Source organism: Amblyomma americanum, chromosome 1 (genome assembly GCF_052857255.1).
Source record: "Amblyomma americanum isolate KBUSLIRL-KWMA chromosome 1, ASM5285725v1, whole genome shotgun sequence".
NCBI classification, from domain to species: Eukaryota; Metazoa; Arthropoda; class Arachnida; order Ixodida; family Ixodidae; genus Amblyomma; species Amblyomma americanum.
In genome coordinates this window covers 280,562,965-280,582,897 of record NC_135497.1, presented here as the reverse complement: position 1 = coordinate 280,582,897, position 19,933 = coordinate 280,562,965, and the positions used below count along the sequence as shown (strand labels likewise).

The 19,933-nt window shown below is 46.8% G+C and overlaps 1 protein-coding gene across 2 annotated transcripts in view; it reads left to right on the top strand.

The window, feature by feature from the left end:
• Nurf-38 (Inorganic pyrophosphatase Nurf-38) overlaps window positions 1-175 on the top strand; it is a 35,223-nt gene extending 35,048 nt beyond the window's left edge. For both annotated transcript variants that reach the window (XM_077649444.1, XM_077649445.1), the window contains exon 11: window positions 69-175. In XM_077649444.1, the coding sequence (XP_077505570.1) occupies window positions 69-100 (32 nt within the window). In that variant the 3' untranslated portion in view covers window positions 101-175. The remainder of the gene's footprint in view (window positions 1-68) is intronic.
• The last annotated feature ends 19,758 nt before the right edge of the window (window positions 176-19,933 follow it).

Sequence of the window (19,933 nt, the reverse complement as noted above, 5' to 3'; positions counted from 1 at the left end):
AAGTGTTGACTGTTTTAAGTATTACATTTTCTCTCTGAATACTCTGTTGTGTATTGCTTCCCCCACAGTGGACAAGTGGCACTTCGTCTCCCTCAAGTGAACGTCGTTTGTCCGGCGATGAATACCTTGGAGACACCAGCGTACAGTAAAAATAAATTGACTTCGTAGAAACTCATTCCTGACTCTTTCGTCATTTCCTGCCCATAGGAGCAACAGCATTGATGATTTCTAGCACAAATTGATTTTTACATGTGTGCACTAAGAGATGACAAATGCTTAATTTTGTTGACATATTTCTGGTGTAAGCTTTCAGAGTTTGTCACATCATCATCTTAGCTGCTCATGCAGCAACTGCGAATGCAGTTATGCGCAGCTTTGTCAAAATTGCCCCACTGTTCATAAACCAGCTTGCGTCGACTGAACACTGCAATAGAGGACTTTGTTTACGGGGAGATGCTACTCAGGAAAAAAATTTTCTTTAATTTTTGTCACAGCTCAAAGAAACTTGCACCATTTAAAGAGTTTGAGCTCTTTTCAAATCTGCTCTTAGTTGTTTGATAGCTCATTTGGTTCATTTCTTGCACGCCATACAATGCTAGAAACAATGCACATTTGTGCACTTTTCGGTGATTACAGGAAGCACAACAGAACACTAAAAATTGGCTCATATTGCCCCCAATGAACAGTAGAATTCAATAAAGTACAAAAATATAGTGTTCCGTTACTGTTCTCTTCTAGAAAAAATTTTGAATGTGAAGTTTCAGTTTTACCATTCCCAGCCAAGAAACTTTTGAAATTATCTTACTGATTACTACTGTACTTTACTGATTTACTACTGCACTAGTCAGTCAATACTAATGAAATTTGCGCAAAATGCCAGCAAGGATGTCTCGGAAGAGGGCACAAAACTAGAAGGCACCAGCTCCATACATCGGCCCCTCACAGTCCCTGCGAGCTGACTCCTCCACACGGGCCTGCGTTTCGTTGCAGTGACGCGGCGGCAGCATGCACTTTTTTGCCAATAGCAATGAAAGCATTGTGGTGCACCGGTTTCGCAAAACCCATAATCGCACAAAACCGCAAAAGCTGCTCATGTCCGACGCCGATTGCATGCACAGCGACCACGGACTTCACCTTCACGGTGAAGGTATCCCGTGCACTGCCGCGGGCGGACGCCTCATCACTGCTGTTGCACGATCAAGATACGCGGCTCGAAGAATATGTTAATGAAACAACGGTTGTCGGACATGCGTCATTTCGGCAGTAGAGTTGCAAAAACGATTCGAGTCCTTTCCGTTTTGCAGCCGATTCTCTGACAGAGAGATCACATCGTCCGCAGGCGGGGCACGCCGCGCCGCTGAGGAGGTCGTGCATCATGCCGATCTCACTGATAACTGCGCTTCCGCGCTCGTTCTCACGCTTGTTTTCTTCTTCACCTTAGTACACATGGCACATACCCACGCAGGGGGATTGGCCAAGGTTCAGTAGATAATCCCAATGAGGTATTTGCACGGGGAAAAATAGGCATGAGAAGACTAAATCAATATAAACATTGGAAAAGTCAAATGAACTAAAGAAATGTGAATTACCAGGAGTAGAATCGAGCAATTTTGGACATGCGACAAAATTTTGTATACAGTTAGCAAGATAATCGATCAGTTGCACTTATGTAATCATGAAGGTAGCCGCAGACACTGCTTAACGGGAATCCCGTTGCGCTCGCATCGAACGAAAGAATAACTGGAAGACACAGAGGGAGTCCTAACCTCAAAAGAGGGACCTCCAAATACTATTTTTTCTGAATTGCGAACCGCCGGCAAGAGAGGAGAAAATGATCTATTTTTTCAACTTGCCCACATGATACACAAAGGTTTGTCACAGCGAACCCACATCTGCATAAGTACAAATTTAAGAGGGATTCTACATTGCAGAAGCATCATTGACACCTCACAAAGCCTTGATTTACACCACCGGATATTCCATGGAAGCTTTAAGTGGTTAAAATCCACGGTATTGAGCAATGGATCACTCAAGTTGGCTGAAATATGTTGGAAGCGCTGGAAACGTGAAGTTTCCAACAGAATGAGGTGAGGGACGGAATAGATTACAGGAGCGCTGAGAGCTGACCTTGCCAATGAATCAGCCACCTCGTTTAAATAGACGCCCGAATGCCCAGGTACCCAGACAAAGCAGATCTCGCGCACTATGCGCGGAACAAAAACCTAAGCGAACGATTCAATAAAGAATTTCCCGAATTTTGGAGAGAGACTAGAACTGAAAGGCAGTCTGCAGGAATAAGAACCCGTGCTACATGCCTAGGAAGTTTGAGAAGAGCCAAACCAATGGCCAGAAACTCTGCGAAGAATATAGGAGTACAATCTGGGATACGAACGGAATAGCTCCAAGCCTGCTCCTGCGAATATATTCCAACCACAGCCTTGTCACAGCTGCCGGAGGCATCAGTGGAGATAACAGTATGAAGAGGAAAATTGTGTAGGTGGTCAGAAAGGAGACCATTTAGGATATTTACGGGCATGTTTCGCATGGGACGGGAAAATATGGTCATAATAGAAGACGGGGTCAGCCTGCGTATCTGCAACTAATTGCAAGATCAGATCAACCTGAAGCGGGGCTAACACATTCTGCGTGAACCTAACTTGCGGAAACTGATAGCGTGGCCAATGATTAGTGACAAACATGTGTGGTTGGGATAGAAAAATGGGACTACGAACGCCAGGGGCCGTGTCAAAGGACCTGAGGAAAGTACGCACTGTTAGAAGTTGGAAGCGGGAAAAGAGATCGGGGATACGGGCTTCCAGATAAAGGACAGCGGTTGAAGCTGAATTTGGGAGCCCGAGGCATAGCCGTAGGGCACGCCTTTCCAGTAAAGCTAATGGCTGCAGCTTGTAGTTTGCGCTACCAGAGAACAAGACGCAAATTCCTGAATCGGTCTCATATAAGCCTTGTAGAGCAACAGTAACATGTCACGATGCATGCCAAACTTTTTATTGCCAACTCGTGTCAACCAGCCCAGAGCACAATCCCCTTTAATAACATTATTCTTAATATGGTGTCGCCAGTCCACAAACTTTGATCATAAGTAACGCGTAGGTATTTAACAGACTCCACCTGCGGAATTGGAGTGGAGCGGTATACTAGCGAGATGTACAAAGGAGTGTCGGGCGGAAATACCAGCGCGCCACATTTGCTGACATTAAGTGATAAATTAATTTGGTTCAACCAGACTTCAATAGCATTCAGGTATGCCTGCAAACACTCGTAGAGTGCATGAACATCATTTGCTGATGCAAAAAAACTATATCATCTGCGTATACATAAACTGTAATGTTTGGATGAATGGGTATGTCCAGAACCAATACGTTGAAAAGCAGTGGAGACAAAATAGATCCTTGCGGCACACCTCTTGATTGAACATAGGTATTAGAACAGAAAGATCCGTCCGTACAGAACAAAAATCTATCTTTTAAAAATTCACAAATCCAAGCATAGATGTAGTGCGGTGGATGTACCTGAGCAATATTGTTAATAAGGACCATGTGTTCAACGCTGTCATAGGCTTTAGCAACATCAAGTGTCACCAAGGCCGCAACTTCTCTCTTGCGCATTGAGAGTCGCATTCGGCTCTCGGGATCCACATGAGCGGACCATATGGAACAACCGCAACGGAAGCCAATCTGTGCGGAGCTGAGGCCGTTAACGTGATGAACATGCTCTGTGAGGCCACTGTGTACTACTCTTTCTATTAGCTTTACTAAATTTGAGGTTAACGCAATCGGCCGAATATTGTCTAAATGAAATCCATTCTCTGCATTTTTCAAAAGTAAAATTATTCTCGCAATTTTCCAACTGTAAGGAATTCAAGAGTTTCAATGATGCATTTACAATATCCAGAAGGCGAGTTGGAAAGTCTTGCGCTAAAATGTTTAACATGCCCACAGTAACTCCATCAGAACCCGGGGCAGCAGACTGCATCGAGGAAACAATTGGGAGGAGTTCCGACACCTCCACCTAGGGATAGTGCGAGCTGGGGGTGAGAGAGTGCAAAGGTTCCGTTTTCTGCACTTGGAAACGTAAAGCCAGCCCCTGAGCTATACGTTCAAGGTGTTGCTTAGCTTCCTGCGGAGACAATACCATTGACTTTATGCGGTTGGAGGCCGGAGAGTTGTTATTCTGCGCCATGAATCTATATAAAGCCTTCTTATTCTGATGTTTAGAGAGATACGCGTTTAAATTTTGATTATAATCCTCCTGTGCTTTTTAACAGTTCTTTTGAAAGATGCAGAGTAGAACTTATAATTTATCCAATTAGCTGGGCTCTGATTATAGGAAAGGCTTTTCCATGCTGCTTTTCTAAGGCGATAAGCTTTCTCACACTCCTCCGTCCACCAAGGAGACGGCTGTCTGGCAGGGGGGCTGTCTGGCAGGGGCAGTAGTGCACGCAGATAATACAGAGCTCTCAGCAGCATCTTGCAGAAAGGAAATTGCGTGCTGAGCTCTTTCTGCTCGACCTGAGCTAACTATGGAGGGAAGCGAGGCAGATATCAATTTTTTATACATGATGTGGTTTACAAATATCATGGTTGCACCACCTTTTCTGATAGGAGAGGATATAATGGTAAAGGTTATTGGAAAGTGATCACTAGATGTACCTGAGTCTACTGTTAACCATACAGATACTCCGACCCCACGAGATGCTAATGTTAAATCTATGACTGAACGAGAAACTCCGCACATAAAGGTTACTGCTCCGGAATTGCAGCAGCGCACTGCATTCATAGACATCCATGACCAGAGAAGCTGGCCGCAGGAGTCAGAGCGACCCCAGACACTGTGGTGCGAATTGTGTTGTTTGCTCCGCTCAGTAAGGTACCCAAACAGTCTGTCCTGTGAACACCTACAGGAAAGTAACGTTAGCAATAGTTACTTTGGCGCACTGTGGAAGGGAGATTTCAACCGCCAACAAATCGCAGTCCGGGAGCATGCATAACTTTCTGTGAGATTGATGCCCGGTGAAGCGTTGCTTCACGTCTCGATGGCGGCAGAACGAAGAAAGAAAGAGCGTCTGCGTCCGAACGTGCGTTGGAATGCTCGTAGCCAAAGGAAGGGCTCCGATCATGCCACGTGATTTAAAGGGCCAGTCGTGACGCTAGACTCAGGCAGGAAACAATTTTTTTTCGTATTTTTATCAAGCACGCGCCACTGCCGAAGTGGCTTCTGGTAGAAGTGGGTTGGGCCTACTTCCCCGCGAAAATTCAAGAGGGGGCGACGCCGTGGAGCGAAATGCCGCGTTCCCGCAATTCGATCAAATTCGCACTTTCACGAGCCACCGCTAGTGCTTTCATTGCATTTTTTACTAACCTTCCATTGATTATCGGCGTTGATTTTTTATACATAAAAGAAGAGGCTTGGGGGAATACAAAACGCAAGAAAACACAAAATCGACTTTTTCGAAAAAAATTGCGTTTTCACTCGCATCTCCCCTTAAGCATTTGTTATTGCTCTAGCCTCGCCTTGTGCTAAAACAGAAGTGGGAGTGTTTGCTCTTCAGCCGGTCTAGGTTACCGTATTTACTTGCATATAGATCAACCGCTATACATTGGACTCGCCGAGGAAAAAAAAAAATCCGAATATAAGTAAACCCATATCTCTTGAAAAACGAAAAAAACATGCACACGACAAACCTTTATCCACAATAAACTTGCCCACTAGATACCGCTAGTCACTGTCACAAGCCAGATCCTCATCAAAACTGTCGGGAGATTTTTCCTTAGGATGCTTCGCAGGCGACCTCGGCATCCCAAATGACGTTGTCCTCGCTGCCGTCGAGTGCATTAGAAATGCAGCATTTTCTTAACCCTGTTCTGATGATCTCTGTTGGAAGATCCTTCCACGCATCCTTGACCCATGTCGCCACTTTATCAATATATCTCTAGAAAAATTGTTTTCTAGTATATATATATTTTCTCTGAATGTTGTGAAAAGGCTGCATAGTTGAAAAAATGTGGCAGAAAGCTTATTCATCACTCACTGCATCCCTACTGACATGCTACAGGCTAAGACATTCTTATAATCTTTTTTTTTTTCACTAAGCACAAATTTTGGTTTTGGATTTTTGTGATGCACTGTCCATTGGCATATCTAGATTGAGAAGATAATTTCACACAAGAAATGTAATACTGACAAATTTTAAAAATATCGACCTACATTACGGTTCTAGGAGTGCAACAAAACTAACAGAGTCAAAATAGATAAAACAGTTGTGAAGAAATCTGCTCCGCAATTAAGGCAAGTACCTAGGCAGAAAACTGAGAATAACTGTCATTGTTGAGTGTTTCCCTACTATGCTAGGCCACCATGGATCACGAAACAATTTTTTTTTTTGAGCACTTCCAAGTTGGTTTCAGCAATTAATAAGACTTCGGGACAGCATAAAAAGGGAGGCATAAAAGCGGATACAGCACTTTTCATGAATTATAATTTTTGGCCATTTTTGGGGGGTTTCAAACATCCCCCCATAAAGCTGTGGCAAATGTTTTCTGCTACTAATCACAACAGTGCCGGCCCTGTACTAGAAAGCTTTTTTTTTGCAAGGTTTTTGGAAGGAAAGAGTTTTTTTTGGAAGCTCAAATTTGCATGGATTTTAGGTTCTAAACTTTTTGCCTTAAACATGGTTGAATGCTAGCTTGGCTTACTTGCCGTATATTGCCGACGATATGTATCTTCGGAAGCGGTGCCAAAATGCCAGCACGCGGAAAGCGCTGCACAGACCATGTCAGTTGGTCATCCACACCAGGCCTCGTTGACCCATTGATCAATATAGGGCCTTCTAAGCAAATTCGTAGAGCAGTGCACACTCCTTAAAAGGGCACTCAGCACAAATTGAGGTCGGTCTATCAATAGATTAACATGTTCCAACAGCAAAGACTCTACTTTCACTGAAAACTGATATTTTATAAACTAGAAGAGTTCAAAATGTGAAATACAGATGTTGCCATAACTGGTTGATTTCGTAAGTTAACTAGAGGCTTGGCTACACCACCACTCAATTCAAAGCTGTAATTAAAGTCCTTTTCAGTGTACTAGATGTCAAGCTTAAATCAACTGTTGGAAAATGAAATTTTCTCAACAATAAACAAATCTTTCGCTACCAGGCAAACACCAACAAAGTCAGAAAGACCAATGGGATCTAATTTTACTAGAACAAAAATTGGATGGAGTAGTTCTCAGTGTCCCTTTAATAGTCTTGCTTGGACTGCTAGTGTCAGCTTTGCCAATCAGGCTTTTAGTTGCTGTCAAAACTGCCATACCTAAATTGGTGCCCTTGTGAACATAATCATCAGAGAAGCAAAAAAGGTGCGAAAGAATGTGATAAAGCGCGAGAAACAACCACTTTTACACAGCCAATGGTGCAGCAGCCAGAATTACATTCCAGTGGAAGTTGGGACAAGGCCGCATGACAGAAGGCTCTACTTTCCCAAGATGTCAGCAGCCTAGAAAAAAACAAATTCGTGTGATTTGTGACAGATAATTAGTAGCTTCTCCTTTCAGTTGGAGAGATGACGGTTGTCACCTGACTAGTAACTTCCAACATGTATTCAAAACCATTGCATTAATTTTCTTTCATCCCTGACTAAACTGCTCTCATGCTTTCCTCCACTAATTCTCTAACCTTACCTGTTTCTACTTTCTGCAAACCAACTACACTGCGCCGAATGTGTCCAAATCCCAAAGTATCTCAGGTCCTTGTGGTGCCCTTGTGTGCCTCGAAAGCCTCGCACTGAATAAGAATATCTGCTGCAATTACCCAGTCTTGCACACAGCAACAGCAGATATCGGTGGTGTTAAATTTTTGCTAGTCATAGTTCATCCTCAAAACTTGAAAAGTAAAGTGAGTCTCTCGAAACTGTTGGAAAAGTTTTCCTTCACTGTCGATTCGTCATTCTTTTTAGTGGCAAACCAGCTTTTCTGAACACTGTTTCAAGGTCTCTGTTCTAGCATTTGTTCCTGCTGCCTGCTGGCATCTGTATTTACTAGCAAGCCACAGAGTTCTGCTTCACACAGCATAGTACTGCAGTGTTATAAGTAACTGAAAACTATTGCTGCCCATTTCATTTCCATTTGCCAAACTCTCTCCCCCCCCAGCCGCCGTGGTGGCTCAGTGGTTGTGGTGCTCGGCTGCTGACCCAAAAGATGCATGCGGGTTCAATCCCGGTCGTGGTGGTCGAATTTCGATGGAGGCGAAATTCTAGAGGCCCATGTACTGCGCGATGTCAGTGCACGTTAAAGAACCCCAGGTGGTCGAAATATCCGGAGCCCTTCACTACAGCGTCCCTCATAGCCTGAGTCACTTTGGGACGTTAAACCCTCATCAACCATACTCTTTCACCTCCTGTGCTGCGAACATTGACACCATATTTCCAGGAACTGTTTCATTAATTACACTACCATGCACTCCTGAAGCAAGCCCACTAAATTCCCTTTGTATTTAAAGTACAAAATTTATGCAAGGTCACAGGTTGTACACAACAGCATTTGCAAACGGCAAGCGTGGCAGTCCTGCATCTTTCCACGTTCCATAAATAATTTTATATTCATGTCTTCAAGGAGCTCTAAATTCCATGACAGCTACATTTCTTTTTGCTTTCTCATTACTTTGTCCCTTTGATGCCTTATAATTCATCTATATAAAAAAGTACATGTATGCCTTAGCTACACTTAGCTCCAAATTCTGTATTGAGATAACATGTGGCTTATCATTGTTTAAAGTTTAATTAACTCTTCCAATGTTTTGATTCAATACATATTCCTCCCTCATGGATTGGCGGCAGCTTAAGTAGGCAACTTCCTTTAGTGTCCCAATTGTTGCTTTAGGCACTCCTCAAGGAAGTACAGTTAAGCCTGGATGTAACGAACCTCTATGTAACGAATTCCTGGATTTAACGAAATTTTTGAATTCCCTAACGCCGCCCCCATTGAAGCCCATGTATTTTCGACCTCGATGTAACGAAAACGTTGCGGCAGTTAACCTTGATGTAACGAACTCGCAAAGCTGATCAGTCATTACTTTTTGCACTTTTAAGGAAAATTCGACCAAATAAATGCACTATATTAGTGAATATTAGTATTGTACGGAGCCAACAGCTACACGAACGCTTGGGATCACCGCGACCAAGCGAACTTAGCGATGATGATGATAGCGACGGATGGATGGATGGATGGATGGATGGATACGGCTGAACCCTTTACATCGGGCGGTGGCTCAAGCCACCTAGCCATGTCTTGTGAAATTTTACTCCTGTCTTGCTTTTAGCCACCAATCAGATAACCTTCGCTTGGTTACTTCTAACCTCTTAAAATCCACTTTCCCCTCACTATCCCTAAACCCCAATGCCTTGGGTAAGTCAGCCCCGCTGCCTTCCACTGTAGGGTGAAGCCCTTTACAGAAAAGTATCAAGTGTTCAGCCGTTTCCTCCTCCTCTCCGCACGCAATACACAAAGTGTCTATCTCCTGGTACCTGACTCTATACGTCTTAGTCCGCAAAACTCCAGTCCTGGCCTCAAACAGCAAAGAACTTCCCCTACAATTATCATAGATATTTTCCTTGACAATTTCCTGTTTAAAGGTCCGGTATGTTTCCAGTGCCGATTTCGTCAGCATCCCTGTTTTCCACAACGCTCTCTCTGTTCCTTTAACCTTTTTCTTAACCGATAATTGCTGATTTGCCCCCTTACTGCTGTCCAGATATTTGCTTGTCAATTTTCTAGTTCGCTTTCTCCATTTCGTGTCAACATTCTTTATATACAGGTATCTGAAAACTTTCCTAGCCCACCGCTTTTCCTCCATCCTTCTCAATCGAACCTCAAATGCTATCTTACTGCTAGCCTCTCTGCTCTCGAAAGACGCCCATCCCATATCCCCCTGTACCCCCTGATTTGGTGTATTGCCATGTGCTCCCAAAGCTAACCTCCCTACTCCCCGTTGCCTAATTTCCAGCCTTGCTTGAACATCTGGCCTCATACACAGGACCGCATTCCCGAAGGTCAGGCTAGGGACCATCACCCCTTTCCAGATCCCTCTTACCACCTCATACCTATTGTAATTCCACAGTGCCCTATTTTTCATGACAGCTGCATTCCTACTAGCTTTATTCATTACATATTTTTCATGCTCTGTCAGATACTCAGCACTGTTATTTATCCACACCCCAAGATACTTGTACTCATTCACTACTTTTAGCACGAACTCCTGTATTCTATGCTCGCCGCCCTCTTCATTAAATATCATGACTGCAGATTTTTCCTTACTATACTTGAAGCCTAATCTATCTCCCTCTGTACTGCATATGTCTAACAACTTCTGCAGGTCTTCCTTGTTGTCAGCCATTATCACTATATCGTCCGCGTATATTAGTCCCGGTAATGTCTGTTTAATCAATTCCCCTTGCTTGAAAAAAGATAGGTTGAAGCCTAGTCCACTCCCCTCTAGCTTGGCTTCCAAACCTTGCAGGTACAACATGAACAACAAAGGGGACAGAGGACATCCTTGTCTAAGCCCCCGCTGTATCTCTACAGGCCCTGATACATTTTTTTCCCATTTTATGAGCACTCTGTTACCTCTATATATATCTTTTAAAAGATTAATTACTCCATTTTCCACATCCAATGTGCCCAATATGTCCCACAAATGCTCCTGAGTAACGTTGTCATAGGCTCCCCTAATATCCAGAAATGCTAGCAATAAGGGCCTATGTTCCTTTTCCGCAATTTCTATACACTGTGTCAATGAAAATAGATTGTCCTCCAACCTGCTTTGTTTCCGGAACCCATTCTGTAGTTCCCCTAACACCCCCTCGTTCTCCACCCAAGCCTGCAGTCTATCCTTTATAATTTGCATCACCACCCTGTAAACCACAGATGTCACTGTTATGGGGCGATAGTTACTTACGTCTGCTTTGTCCCCCTTTCCCTTATATATCATGTTCATTCTACTTAATCGCCATTCATCGGGGACTTTCTCATCCACTATCATTTTGTTCACTACCTGTATTAATGTTTGCTTGGATTTTGGTCCTAACTTCTTTATCAACATAATCGGGATCCCATCTGGTCCTGTTGATGTGCCACTAGGAACCTTCTTCTCTGCCCTTTCCCACTCTCCTTGCTCAAGTGAAGCTATTGCTGTAACCGGTCTATCCTCCTTCGATAAACTATGTACCACGTGCTTTGCTGAAAATTTTTCCGTCATCCTTGTTCCTATGTGTTTCATTGCTTCATCCCCTTCTAGTCGAATACCCTCATCTGTAACAATAAACCTAAATTTGTTCTAGCCTAGTTTTATTACTCATTGCATTTAGATGTTTCCAGAATTTTTGGGCTGCTTTTCTATCCTTTTTATTTACTTTTGACATCCATTGGGCACCCTTTCTTCTAATTTTCTCATTAATCAAATAGGATGCGTCCCTTCTACACTTTATGAAGGTATCCCATTTTCTGTCTACTTCGGGTTTTGGTTCCCCCCTCTTCTTGGAATATCTGTGTTCTCTGGGTGCTTCCTTGCGCTTTTCTATTGCCCTCTTGACCTCCTCATCCCACCAACTCTTGGGTTTGCGTCTTTTCCCTTTTAACTTTACTCGCACCTTAGCTAGCTCTAGCTCCAGTAATCGAGTTAATTTGGTATAAGTCCATTCTGTTTCACTATCCTCAAAAATTACTTTCTCGATTCTTTTGGCTGCTACTTCCAATTGCTTTTCTGAGTAAAAATTTCCCCCTGATTGTTCATCTTGCTTCAGTCCTACATTGCTTTTTCCTCTGAAGCTCAACTTGATACGCTTGTGGTCACTACCTAGACTTCTGGAACCATCTTCATCTATGCTCATTACCCCTAATCTGTTATACATCCTCTGTGACATTAGTGCATAATCTATCGTCGAGTGCAGACTCCCCGCCTCCCATGTTATGAGCCCTTCACACTTTTCGGTGCTGTTGCATACAACTAAATCATGCCTGTCACACATGTCCTGCAGCATGCTTCCTGTCGAATCCGTGTACCCATCCAGGTCTTCTATGTGTGCATTCATGTCACCTAATATAATTATCTCGCCCTGTCCTCCTAGCTCATCAATGTCGCTTGCAATACATTCTAACATTTTCCTGTTTTCCTCTCTGGCATTGACCCCTGTCCACAGGTATACAAAGCCAAGGAGTGTTAGCTTGCCTGCCACTGTTCCTTTTAGCCATAAATGTTCCCTGCATCCCAGTCTTAAATACCCTTTGAAAATTCATACTTTTATGAATGAATGCCCCAATTCCACCTCCCAGATAGATAGATAGATACTTGAGGCCTTGCCCTTTGTAACGGGTGGGCACCACTAGGTTGGGCACCCGGCCAAGAAAAAAAACAAAAAAAAACAAGAAGATCGAAGCACTCAAGGGGAGAAAGAAAGATAAAACGCACAAAAAATGGGAAAAGAAGAAAAAAAGAAAAGGAAAAAAAAGAAAAAAAACACGCAAAGGCTAAAGTCAGGAGGTGGATGAGGGGGGGGGGGGGTTCGCTCATCGACCTCGTTCACTTCCGACTCTGCGGCTTCGCGCTTTTAAACACAGTGCTCCACCAAAGAGTTAGTCGACGCTTGGTTCGCAGCACCCCCTCGCTCTTGACCTTGGAGCTGTCTCCGTCGTCCACTGCAGGACTGTGAAACCCGAGCGCCTGTGGGAATGTGGTGCCCTCTGTCGGCATTGGATGGAGTCTCTGGCACGACATCACCAGGTGCTCGATGGTTTCCTCCGCGTCGCCACACGCTCGGCATATTGCTGCCTGTGCTTCTGGTGTTGCGTCGAAGTGACGGCGGTACACCAGTGTTCGCAGCGCTCCGGCACGGGCCTCAAACAGCAATGCGCTACCCAGGCCGTTGTCAAAAATCTTTTCAGGTCCGATGCTGTTTTTGCACTCGCGGTACACTGCCAGTGTCGGTTTTTCCGCGAGCGCCTGCAGCCATTGGCGATTCTCTTTTTCCTGGACCCGTCTCCTTGCCTCCTGTTTCCATGCCGTTGCCGATTCGGCACTTATGGGTGTCTGGAAAAGTCCATACTTGCCTTCTATCTTGTGGAGGCGCTTCACCCATGTAGTGCGTAGGCATGTCGCAGCTAGGTATTCAAAGACCCGCCTTGCCCATCGGTTGTGGCTCATGAACTGCAGTCGACCGCGGTACACCAGCTTGCTGCATGCCTCCCTTGCCTCAAAACTAGACCATCCCAGGTCGCCTTGAATGGCTGCATTGGCCACCCGTCCATGACATCCGACTGCAGTGCGGCCGACCTCTGTTTGTCTGCGCTCTAACCAATTTCTGGTGGCTGATGGGAGGCAGACCACCGCGTTGGCGAATGTGAGTCCTGGCACGTGCGCGAGCTTCCAGAGGTCGCGGACCATGGTGTACTGGTGGCACCCCCACAGGCACCGACGTCGGAGGATGCATTGCGCTCGAAGTGCAGATTGACGGACCTTAGCCTCGTGCAGTCTGAACATGTCAGTCTCAGCACAGAAATTTATGCCTAGGTATTTATACGATCTGTCGACTGTCAGGGTCTCTTCATTCAACGTCAGCGATAGCTGATCATTCGCCTCGCCTGCCAGCTGAACAACCCTGCATTTTCGCTGGTTGAACTTGAGGCCAAGTCTTCGCAGCTCCGCGGCACAAATGTCTAGCATTTTTTGCACATCCTCTGTGTTTTCTCCCATGATTACCAAATCATCAGCAAAGGCAAGACCCGGCAGTCGGCTGGAGTTGTCAATTCCTGTGGTGCTGTACTTAAGGCCGAATCCCAGGTTTGCCTGCAGGAGTGCCTTTTCCAGTCCGGCCACATACAGGAGGTAGAGGAGGGGAGACAATGGACATCCCTGCCGAAGCCCCCTGTGTACGTAGACCCGTTCCGAATGCACATTGCCAAAAACGGCTGTGACTACGTTTTCCCTGTACAACCTCTTTATCGTCTCGAGAAGTGGTGGTTCCATTCCGAGAGTACCAAGGCGATGGAAGAGAGTTTCGTGCGGGACGTTATCATAGGCCTTTTCGACGTCCAGAAAGCAGCAGATGAGTCTCCTGCCTTCCTTCCTGGCAATTTCTGTACAGCTGGTGAGTACGAAGAGGTTGTCTTCTAGCCGTCTGCCCGGACGAAACCCATTCTGCAGCTCCGTTAGGACGTGCGCTGATTCTGCCCATCCGCTGATCCACGCTTTCAAGACTTGCATGAAAACTCGGTACACCACGCTAGTGACCGTGAGTGCCCGGTAGTCGCCGATGTGGGCCGCATTACCGCCGGGCTTCAGCAGGAGCACCACCCTGCCATTGCGCCAGTCCTCGGGTATGTCTCCGCCGTTAATAATGGTGGTAAACAACTCGGCCAGCTGTTCTCTCGAGTTTGGACCGAGTAGTTTTAGTAGGCGAGCTGGTATTCCATCGGGTCCCGTGGCTGTGCAAGCGCTGATGCGGCCCAGTGCCCGGTTCATGCCTGGCAGTGTGACCTCCCATGCGATATCTGGTTGGTCCTGGGATGGAGCTGAGGGCGATGACCCTTCAAGCTTGTCCTCAGGCATGCAGGCTGGTGGCCCATAGAGGCCTGACAAGTAGTCCGTGACGTGTTGTTGCAGGTCGGTGATGGGCTGTCCCGTGGCACTATCGACCATTTCTGTTGGCCCCACCCTTTCCCTGTCCAGGGAGCTGACATACCGCCAGAATTTCTGAGCCGCCGACTTGCCCTCTGCCCGCAGGGTTTGCATTTCCTTGAGATTTGCGGCAGCCAACTTTGCCTGCACCAGTGATTGCATTTCATGTTTGCGTTTCAGGTACATGTCCCACGCCACTGCTGCTGCGCCCTGGTCCTTATCTTTCACCGCCCTGCGATGGGTGCGGTTCGCGTCCCGGCGCGCTTGCCATGCCTCTGCCACCTGCCTGTCCCACCATGGCTTCTTGTAGGCTTGCCTATGTCCCTTGTGGACCATATGTGAGCGCATTATCGCACGCAAGGCTTCCATGTACTCGCCGTATGTAGCAGCTCCTAGCCGCCTCTGGCTCTCTTCGAATTCCTTGGCGACGACCTCCATCTGCCTTACCGGAAGGTAGAGAGCTTTCGACCGTTGGGGTCTGTTTTTCCGACGATGTGTGTGGGTGAAGTCCAGACGCAGGCGATTATGGTCGCTGCCCATGCTAACCAACCCCTCTTCATCAATGTGGAGGTGCTGCATAAGGCTCAGAAGACGAGGCGATACCAGCGCATAGTCAATACATGTTGCACTGTTTCTGGCGCACCACGTATATTGACCGTTGCATCTCGAGTCTAGATTGGCGATGTTGAGCTGGAGCTGTTCCGCCAGCCAGAGGAGAAGGTCACCGTTAGCGTCAGTGTATCCGTCAAGCTCAGAGAGGTGGCCGTTGAAGTCCCCAAGAATGATCACCTCCCTGTCCTTTGCAACCAGGTGAGCGTCTCTGCACACGCACTCCACTAAACCACGGTTAGTGTCCGGACGACTGCTGCGTACGGAAAGATATACCACGCATAGCGCTGTGGGGACCCCAAGAAGATCGCCTACCACCCATAAGTGGTCGCAGCATGCCTCGTCATGACCCACACGATCACTGCACTCTTGCGCCTGCCACTCCAAATCACGGCGCTGCTGCCTTTCTGCTGCCCTAGCGCCGCCCCGTGCCCAACGTAGCAGCCTGTTCAGGCTTTGCTTGTGTAGCGTGGCACCAGGTGGCGTTTGTAGCGGCGGTTGATTTCTTTTGTTGCATTTTTTATGTATGGATTTGAAAAAAAGCATTTTTATTTTGTGATTTCCATATGTTTCAATGGCTTAGACACAGTTATGTGCAAGAATTCACTTTAAAAGCAACGCTGATGGCCGGTTCTTTCATTACCAGGGCGAAGGAAGGAGAGGGGGGAAAGGAGGACGAGACCGACGGGACGACGCCAGACGCGTTGCATTCGCCATTTTGCGTTTGTCCTGCGTCTGTGCGTGTCAGCTGTGCTCTCGTGCTGGTTCGTTTGACTTGTTTTGGAGGTGCTAGGCCTGCCGTCGGCGTGTAGTCGTGCGTCTCCGCTTGTAACTGCGTCGTCGGTTGGTCATGATGAGTTCTGCTAGTTCTACTGCCAGAAAACGAAAAGTTTTGTCTTTCGAAGACAAACTTGCAATTTTAAATGCAGTCGCCGCGGGCGAGAAGAAGAAGGACATTGCCGCCCGTTTCAGCATTCCAGCGAGCACCCTATCAACGATTTTGAGTGCGGAACACAACATCAGAAACGCAGTGGAGTCGGGAACAAGCTCGAAGAAAAAAAGCCTGAAGACGTCGACATATGCTGATGTGGAGTGGTCACGTGGTTTTTGGACACGCGAGCCAGAAATGTGCCCATTAGTGGCGCGATTTTGCAACAGAAGGCAAAGGACTTTGCGTGTATCTTGGGCCATGACGATTTCAAGGCAAGCAACGGGTGGCTGCAGGGATTCAAGAGCCGACACGGTGTCGTCGGGAGAGTAATCAGCGGCGAATCTGCCTCCGCAGACAGCGATGCTGCTGCTTCATGGGTGGCTGACAAGCTGCCTGGAATACTGAGTCGCTTCGAGGCGGCCGATGTGTACAATGCCGACGAGACAGCTCTATTTTATCAAATGCTTCCGGGCCGCACGCTAGCACTAAAAGGCGATGACTGCCGCGGCGGAAAGCAGAGCAAGCTCCGCATAAAGCCTGGACTCCATGCACGCGAAAACTCACGCGAACGCGAAGGCGACGGCGGCGGCGACGGCTGGCGTTCGCTCTGTCGCTTGTGGGCAACCTCCATGCAAGCGAAGGCGGCAGGCGACGCGAACCCGCGACGTGCGCAGCGGACTCCGTGCTTTGCGCACTCAAGCTTAGAAACACGCCCGTAACCTGTTATCTCTCTTAAAATTTTGTGAGTGTGCCTCATAGTCAGGGCCAAAGGAATATTTCCTCTACGGCAGCGGTGTAGCGGCAGTGGAGATAGCCAAAGGCGTGCTTGCGGAGACGAAGTCACATCACGGGTTCACGGGGGAGGTGTGCTTTCGTTCGGTGCCTGTGCACTCCGGCTTAGTAAAAACACTCCCATAAACTGTCACCGCAACCTGATTGTAAGTGAGCAAACTATAATATACCACTGAGAATGCGCGCCGCGAGTGTTTCTGCAAAGTTGGAGCGCAGCGGCACGGTGGATCGAGCGCCGGTACCCGCGGCTCGACACGCATCTCTCCCTGCAGTACGCCCGCTCGCGTAGCCCGCTCCAAATGCTGTTAGCCCTCCGCACCCAACAAGTAGATTGTTTTAATTATTTAAATCGTGCGGGTCTGCCTCTCAGCTACAAAACCAAATATTTTCTCGACGGTGGCGATTACCAAGACGACGGGCGGGTTTCGTGAGATGTACCCGTGAGAAACCGTGGACAAACCGGAAACGTCTTTTGGGGGCTCTGATTGGCCAGTCGCGTGGGGGACTTCCGGGCGACGAGCGAAATTTTCTGTGGGTGCAGATCCGAGCGACACGGCAAGCGACACATGAATTTTGCTTCGCGCGACGGCGTCGCTCGTCGCTTGCCGCCGTCGCCTTCGCGTTCGCGTGAGTTTTCGCGTACATGGAGTCCAGGCTTAACGATTCTGCTGTGCGCCAACCTCGACGGCACAGACAAGCGAGTCCCGCTGGTTGTCGGCAAAAGTGCCCGTCCCAGGTGTTTTAAGGGAACGAAGCGTATGCCCGTCAAGTATGTGGCGAACTCCAAGGCGTGGATGACTCGGCCAATATTTTCAGAATGGTTAACGGAATTTAACCAGGACGTCAAGCGGCAAGGCCGTCAAGTTTGCCTACTGCTGGATAATTGCTCGGCGCACCACGTCGAAGGCCTGCAGCTCTCGAACATCGAACTGCACTACTTCCCGGCCAACTGCACGTCCCTAATACAACCCCTTGACAAAGGGGTCATTAACAGTTTTAAATGCTGTTACCGACGCCGACTAATCCAGAAGATTCTTCTCGACATCCGGCTGGAACGGGAGATGAAGATTGATATTTATCAAGCAGTCGAGATGCTTGCTGCCTCCTGGCAAGAGGTCAGGGCAGAAGTTATTAGGAATTGCTTTTTAAAGGCCGGAATAGTAGCAAGAAACGCACAGGCTGGTGCCGATGACGAGGAAGACGTTTCTACTCCGTCCGATGTGGCCGAAGCGTGGAACGAGCTACGCACTAACGGTGGTGTACCCGACGACGTTGAACTGGATGACTTTTTGTTTGCCGACAACGCCGCCGTGGCTACAGAGGAAATGACTGATGCAGCACTGGCTGAAAGCGTGCAAGATCGTGATGATGGTGCTTGCGATGCAGATCCGTGTGACGTGCCTACTGCAAAGGAGGTGATGAACGCAATGGACGTTATGCGCCGTTTCGTCGGCTCGCGCGACGATGAAGGAGCTCTACATGATTTAGCTTCTTTGGAGCGGCGTGTCCTGCCTGCACTTGTGCCGAAGAAGCAGGCAGCAATTACGCAATTTTTCAGTGTAAAATAACGCCGCCTCTCCTCTTCTCTCAAAGCTCCTTTGGAAGCTTTTTTTTTTCAACGGTCCCTCTCGGGGCCACCAATCGCGCTTCGGCAGAGCACGCAGGCACGATGATTCCCGCTGTCTCTCGCTCGAGTTCCTCTCTCTACACCAAGTCGCCTATGCGCAGACACATGGTGCAGTCGTTTCGCGCCACGCACTTCCACGTGCGCGGCGACGTAAGAACAGTCGTGTCACGTCATAAAAACAATTGACGAGCCTTCACGCGAAACCTGCATGTAACGAAAAATCGGGAGCTTTTTTCAACTTCGTTATATCCAGGTTTAACTGTACTTTGTGACCGGTTAATTTTAATTTATGCACCAATCGCTTGGTTGGTGTGGTTGTAGATGGTGGGTGCTTTAGATCACTTGCTGATAACTTGTTTCTAAAACACCATGTTCTCAAACTAATTAAATTTGTTTCAGCAAGGCATTGTGGCAGTTGGCGCGTATGTTAGGTTATGATGTTGAATAAGGAAAAAAATCTGTGCTAATGTGTACTACAAAGAAGTCCTAGTACAGTTTCTCATATCTTAGAACTTTAAAAATATATGCATCTTGGCATCACTCTTACTGGTAGCTCAAGCGGTTTGATATTTCTGATATTTGCATGCGAGCCTTATGTAAGTTATGGTTCATGAAAACTGCACCTGTCCAAAATTAACTATGCTACAATTGTATTGGTACGCCCACCAATTTTAGCATGCTCAACATGAGCCAATTAGATTAATTTATGGAAAACACAGATGGCAAGATTCTCTTTCTCTAATAATATAGCAAGACCACATCCAAACATTGAAAGCAAGCAGGAAATTCAACTGCCTTATTTCTTCACAGCTGTCTTTCGAGGAGAGCAAAACTTTTCCCTCCTATCTTCAACCTGTTTCCGCAAAAACATGCCGTGCATATTTTTCACAAGAGCCAGTTTTTGCAAGCGTAAATGTGTACAGGTAGTGTTTCACTAAAAGAGTAGCAGAGTAGGAACTGTTTACCCTTACTGTACTTTTGTGGCAGGATTTTGCCAACAAACTGGACTATCTTCTTTCATAATGTAGTCTTCTTTCACTAGTGGTGTCTTTATTGTACTCCTGAAGTGTGTGTTTAGCTTACATCTTTCATGTTGTTGAAGACCCTTCTGCTTGGGCCAAGACATGCCCTGTAATAAATAAAGTCACAAACCATAACACTACATTTTTCCATTCTCCTATCACTCGAGCCCCAGAAAAATCCAGAAAAACTGCCACGTGGATCAGCCACTAAGAGTGGTGGATGACAACGGTATAAAATCGATAGGAAAAGATTGTTCTAGTATACCAGCCTT